The sequence below is a fragment of the Borostomias antarcticus genome, assembly GCF_949987555.1.
Source record: "Borostomias antarcticus genome assembly, chromosome: 10".
NCBI lineage: Eukaryota > Metazoa > Chordata > Actinopteri > Stomiiformes > Stomiidae > Borostomias > Borostomias antarcticus.
Genome location: NC_140243.1, coordinates 2,630,704 through 2,637,562, shown reverse-complemented (window position 1 = coordinate 2,637,562; position 6,859 = coordinate 2,630,704). Strand labels below are relative to the sequence as shown.

General features: G+C 47.8%; 1 protein-coding gene across 1 annotated transcript in view; it reads right to left on the bottom strand.

The window, feature by feature from the left end:
• Positions 1-3,456: 3,456 nt before the first annotated feature.
• The window catches only part of rhpn1 (rhophilin, Rho GTPase binding protein 1), a gene marked incomplete at both ends in the record, with an annotated part of 24,118 nt that continues 20,715 nt past the window's right edge, over positions 3,457-6,859 (bottom strand). Inside the window, 4 exons of the mRNA XM_084443859.1 lie at positions 3,457-3,657; positions 4,695-4,847; positions 5,812-5,958; positions 6,653-6,729. Of these exons, the coding sequence (XP_084299985.1) occupies positions 3,457-3,657; positions 4,695-4,847; positions 5,812-5,958; positions 6,653-6,729 (578 nt within the window). The remainder of the gene's footprint in view (positions 3,658-4,694; positions 4,848-5,811; positions 5,959-6,652; positions 6,730-6,859) is intronic.

Here is a 6,859-nt window from a genome sequence, read left to right as displayed (position 1 = left end):
AAAACACATCACTACTGAAGTGCCTTGTAGGTAGTAGTTCTACCCCATAGCCAATAAGATGATCCGAACAAATACAATAAGTTTCCACATAGAACATGGGATCCTGTCCACTTCATTTGGTTGCGTGTGGGAATGTGACTCGTTAAATCATATTTTATTTGCACTTCATATAAAAAGGAAAGTCATTTGTGTTTATAAGAGAGTAGCTATAGCAAGTGGGCTGAAGAAATAACTACAGACGTGCTTTATTGAAATCCAGGATCTCCAAGTTGTCCAAGTTTTGAAAGCCCCAGTCCCACACAGAGCAACAGAACATCGCCGGGTCAAGTGGCCCCAAGCTAACAAGGAGAAGGAGTGGCTCCAGTTCCACTGAGCTGTGATTCTCAGTGGACGGGAGCAGGAAGTCTAGACCACTCCCTGCTGCAGTCCGCATAACGGACTTGGACTATGATGACATCATCCGTCCATCTGAGCGTGTAGAGCTCCTGACCTGAGTGGACACAAGTGTTCCAAGGCTTAATGACAAGAAAACCCAGGTCACCACCTACAACATGAGGCACTGCTCTGAATGGGTCAACTCAACTGAGCAAGACATTAATGTGAGGAAGGCGCTTGCATGGAAGGCTCTGGGTGGCATGGCCAGTGTGTGAAACTGATGGGGAAGTGTAAAAGCACGCAAGACTCCTGCATCTGAGAGTAGGACCAGGTGGTAGGAGAGATAGTTAACTGGTAGGAGAGATAGTTAACTGGTAGGAGAGATAGTTAACTGGTAGGAGAGATAGTTAACTGGTAGGAGATATAGTTAACTGGTAGGAGATAGGTAACTGGTAGGAGAGATAGTTAACTGGTAGGAGAGATAGTTAACTGGTTTAACTGGTAGGAGAGATAGTTAACTGGTAGGAGAGATAGTTAACTGGTAGGAGAGATAGTTAACTGGTAGGAGAGATAGGTAACTGGTAGGAGATAGTTAACTGGTAGGAGAGATAGTTAACTGGTAGGATATATAGGTAACTGGTAGGAGATAGTTAACTGGTAGGAGAGATAGTTAACTGGTTTAACTGGTAGGAGAGATAGTTAACTGGTAGGAGATATAGTTAACTGGTAGGAGAGATAGTTAACTGGTAGGAGATATAGTTAACTGGTAGGAGAGATAATTAACTGGTAAGATAGTTAACTGGTAGGAGAGATAGTTAACTGGTAGGAGAGATAGTTAACTGGTAGGAGAGATAGGTAACTGGTAGGAGAGATAGTTAACTGGTAGGAGAGATAGTTAACTGGTAGGAGAGATAGGTAACTGGTAGGAGAGATAGTTAACTGGTAGGAGAGATAGTTAACTGGTAGAGGAGATAGTTAACTGGTAGGAGAGATAGTTAACTGGTAGGAGAGATAGTTAACTGGTAGGAGAGATAGTTGAAGGAAGGGTGAACTAGAACACTACTTATTGGGCAAACGGACAGGTTTCAGCCTTAAGGCATCATCTGTAGATCAATAGAGATATGATTTGATCACTCTCATATAATGTTGTCACTCTAACCCCCCACCCCTCCCCCCATCGCCTCTCTTCAGAGGCTGCCTTCGTGTTTCTGTATAAATTAGCACATTTTCACTGACAAAAGAAAACAAAGATGGATAGGGATGTAAAAAAAAAAATTGCTGATATTTTGAAACGACAAAATACATTTTTCACATGGTTTGTAAGACGACAAAGCAATGAAGCAAACTGAAAAGAAAAGTCATTAAAAAAGAGGTTTCCACACAGAAACTCTAGAATACTGGCATGAGGAGGACGGCGTTCAGAGTCAGGGCTGCTGCGCGCTCACAGGAAGGACAGGAGCGCTCACAGAAGGGCATTCTGGGTAATGGTGTTCTGACCCCGGGAGTGAAGGTCCGTGTTCAGACTGTTCTGTCATAGTTGATCTGGCTGGTTTCCTCAGCAGCTTGTCTATAGTAGCTACATGAAGGTTCTCTAATAGTGGGATCAGTCTAGTGGGACGTAGCTCTCCACTGTGCTTCCATCTCTTCCATAGGACACCTGCAGCTGGCTCTGAGAGAGAACCTGCTCTTTAGGTGGAACAGAGAGAACCTGATCTGTAGGTGGAACAGAGAGAACCTGGGCTACGTTCAAATTCAGCTAACAGAGGCGAACGTTCATCGCAAACATGTTTTCTCCAAACGGTCACATTTGAACGGCTTTTAATGAACGTTCCAAATAGTTCGCATAAACGCACGTCTCCAGTAAGCCTGGGTCCATTGTGATCCTCGTTCCGTTACTGGCGAACTGCCTCTCCAGACTGTTGGCTTCTGTTAGCAAACGTTTGCGGCGAACACAAAGCTAACGGAAAATAGTTCGCTAACGTTCGCAAACGTTCGCTATGTTCGCTGAATTTGAACGCACCCCAGATCTGTAGGTGGGACAGAGAGAACCTGATCTGTAGGTGGGACAGAGAGAACCTGATCTGTAGGTGGGACAGAGAGAACCTGATCTGTAGGTGGGACAGAGAGAACCTGATCTGTAGGAGGGACAGAGAGAACCTGATCTGTAGGTGGGACAGAGAGAACCTGATCTGTAGGTGGGACAGAGAGAACCTGATCTGTAGGTGGGACAGAGAGAACCTGATCTGTAGGAGGGACAGAGAGAACCTGATCTGTAGGAGGGACAGAGAGAACCTGATCTTTAGGTGGGACAGAGAGAACCTGATCTTTAGGTGGGACAGAGAGAACCTGATCTTTAGGTGGGACAGAGAGAACCTGATCTTTAGGTGGGACAGAGAGAACCTCATCTTTAGGTGGGACAGAGAGAACCTGATCGGTAGGATCTGTAGGTGGAACAGAGAGAACCTGGGCTGCGTTCAAATTCAGCTAACAGAGGCGAACGTTCATTGCAAACATGTTTTCTCCAAACGGTCACATTTGAACGGCTTTTAATGAACGTTCCAAATAGTTCGCATAAACGCACATCTCTAGTAAGCCTGGGTCCATTGTGATCCTCGTTCCGTTACTGGCGAACTACCTCTCCAGACTGTTAGCTTCTGTTAGCAAACGTTTGCGGCGAACACAAAGCAAACGGAAAATAGTTCGCTAACGTTCGCAAACGTTCGCTATGTTCGCTGAATTTGAACGCACCCCAGATCTGTAGGAGGGACAGAGAGAACCCGATCTGTAGGAGGGACAGAGAGAACCTGGTCTGCTCGTTCTTCAGCCTCTCCAGTGAGTGTCATCATCGCCTGGGTGATGTGGTTCAGAGTAGCTCTCACCGTGCCACCACAGAGTCTTATAATAACGTGTGTGGTATCCTTTTCATGGAGCGCTCCCTGAGTCTCTCTCTCTTTCTCTCTCTGTCTCTCTCTCTCTGTCTCTCTCCCTCTCTCTCTCTGTCTCTCTCTCTCTCTCCCTCTCTCTCTCCCTCTCTCTCTCCCTCTCTCTCTCTCCCTCTCTCCCTCTCTCTCTCTCTCTCTCTCAGTACATGGTTTCAGTGTCCCGGATGCTTCCAAACGACAGGCTGAAAGTGCTTCCCAGTCTCTTGGTGACCCCTGTCCTGTTCTTCTTCCTGTGCCAGTTGAGCAGGGAGGCGGAGCTCTGACCCTTGACTCCACCCTGCAGCCGCTGGTGAGCGTTCTCTTTGTCGCCGCTGTGCGAGAGAATCGACCTCCTCTCCACCTGAACACACACAGACCTCTGTTACTCAACACTGGTATACCACACACTCCACCTGAACACACACAGACCTGAACACACACTCCACCTGAACACACACTCCACCTGAACACACACTCCACCTGAACACACACAGACCTCTGTTACTCACCTAAACACTGGTATACCACACACTCCACCTGAACACACACAGACCTGAACACACACAGACCTGAACACACACTCCACCTGAACACACACAGACCTCTGTTACTCAACACTGGTATACCACACACTCCACCTGAACACACACAGACCTCTGTTACTCAACACTGGTATACCACACACTCCACCTGAACACACACAGACCTCTGTTACTCAACACTGGTATACCACACACTCAACCTGAACACACACAGACCTCTGTTACTCAACACTGGTATACCACACACTCCACCTGAACACACACAGACCTCTGTTACTCAACACTGGTATACCACACACTCCACCTGAACACACACAGACCTCTGTTACTCAACACTGGTATACCACACACTCCACCTGAACACACACAGACCTGAACACACACTCCACCTGAACACACACTCCACCTGAACACACACAGACCTCTGTTACTCACCTAAACACTGGTATACCACACACTCCACCTGAACACACACAGACCTGAACACACACTCCACCTGAACACACACTCCACCTGAACACACAGACCTGTTACTCACCTAAACACTGGTATACCACACACTCCACCTGAACACACACAGACCTGAACACACACTCCACCTGAACACACACTCCACCTGAACACACACTCCACCTGAACACACAGACCTCTGTTACTCACCTAAACACTGGTATACCACACACTCCACCTGAACACACACAGACCTGAACACACACTCCACCTGAACACACAGACCTGAACACACACTCCACCTGAACACACAGACCCGTTACTCACCTAAACACTGAAATAACACACACACACACACACACGCACGCTCACACACACACACACACACACACGCACTCGTTCCTACCTGTGTGTCGTGTGCGTGGAGCGTGATGACGCTGAGCTCCACCCCCCTGTCACTGCAGCTCTTCAGGCTCTGGACCACCTCTCCGTGTTTCCACCACTTACAGTCCTGACTGTCCACTGCCACGATGTAGTCTCCGTCCCTTAGACCCGCCTCCTAGACACACACACACACACACGCACGCGCACGCACACACGCACGCACGCACACACGCACCAAGGTTATTATAGTTAATGAAAACTAACAAAAAAACTAAAACTAAGTGTGAAAAAACATTTTAGTTAACTGAAATTAAAAATAAAAACTAGGCTTTACAAAAAAATGATAACTAACTAAAACTGTACTATGTGTATAAAAAACTAACTAAAATAAACTAAAATTATTGAGATAATGTCCTTAGTTTTAGTCTTTTTCATTTCATATATAAGCCTAGTATTTTGGGTGGATATGAAATCTATCCTCCATTTTGTCTTTAGCTGTGCCCCTGAGCAGGAGTAACCTGACGTGCGCCAGATGGTTTGTTGTTATTATAACCTTGGCACGCACGCACGCTCGCACGCACGCACGCACATTTATGAGTAAACACAGTGTGACGAGCCAACATCCATTTCATGCACCGCCCCTGGAGGTTTGGTCCTGATATCTGCAGTCCTCAGAATGCACTAGAGGGTCAAATACTTTCTTTTTTCTTCCTCTCTTCCTTTTTTTCATATTGTGAAAATTGAAGTTGTGAGGAACCCACTCAATTAGTATAACAAACAACAGTTTTAGGATCACTAAATTTGTCATATTTTGTTGTCAAAATCTCTGTCCTGTGAGAAGTGTGAACAGCTCTGAACCTTTGAAGCCTTTTTTCTCTGCTTAGTGTTTTCAGGTGAACCAACATTCACAGAAGCATATTGTGTAGTGTGTTGCAGTAGTTTTGGGGGGGGTTGTCTGCTGTGTAGTGTGTTGAGGTAGATCAGGTTATTGTGTGGCGTGTTGAGGTAGATCAGGTTATTGTGTGGCGTGTTGAGGTAGATCAGGTTATTGTGTGGCGTGTTGAGGTAGATCGGGGCCCTCTACTGTGTGGCGTGTTGAGGCAGATCGGGGCCGTCTACTGTGTTGAGGAAGGCCTCACCGCTGCACAGCCCCCGGGGACCACGCCGGCCACCAGGACGGGGGAGTCACCTCTGAGCGTCAGCCCCAGGCCCCCCTCCCCCCTCTGCAGACAGACCCTGCGCACCGGCCCCCAACGCGCCCGCGCACTGAACACCGACAGAGGGCCCTGCAGCACAGACACACAGAGAGAGAGAGAGAGAGAGAGAGAGAGAGAGAGAGAGAGAGAGAGGGATCCAGACGTTTATCGCCTTCATCATCATCATCGTCATCGATATTATCAAAGTCACACGTGGTGAACGCCAGGAAATGGCGCGTGAAGCAGTGTGGTACTGAAGCAGTGAGGTACTGAAGCAGTGAGGTACTGAAGCAGTGAGGTATTGAAGCAGTGCGGTACTGAAGCAGTGAGGTAGTGAAGCAGTGAGGTAGTGAAGCAGTGAGGTATTGAAGCAGTGGTACTGAAGCAGAGGTAGTGAAGCAGTGAGGTAGTGAAGCAGTGAGGTAGTGAAGCAGTGAGGTAGTGAAGCAGTGAGGTAGAGAAGCAGTGAGGTACTGAAGCAGTGAGGTAGTGAAGCAGTGAGGTAGTGAAGCAGTGAGGTAGTGAAGCAGTGAGGTACTGAAGCAGTGAGGTAGTGAAGCAGTGAGGTAGTGAAGCAGTGCGGTACTGAAGCAGTGAGGTAGTGAAGCAGTGAGGTAGAGAAGCAGTGAGGTACTGAAGCAGTGAGGTAGAGAAGCAGTGAGGTAGAGAAGCAGTGAGGTAGTGAAGCAGTGAGGTAGTGAAGCAGTGAGGTAGTGAAGCAGTGAGGTAGAGAAGCAGTGAGGTAGAGAAGCAGTGAGGTACGGACGCTGGGGGAAGCGCTCACCAGCTTGTGGAAGATGTCGGTCACGGGGACGGTGGAGAAGTCAGGGGGCGTGATCTCTGGTTTCTGCTGGGTTTGAGCTGGACAGACAGGACCGCTTATCAGTCCACTATCACCTCATCCTCTACCGTGCCCCACTTATACACACACACACACACACACACACACACACACACACACACACACACACTCACTCACTCACTCACTCAC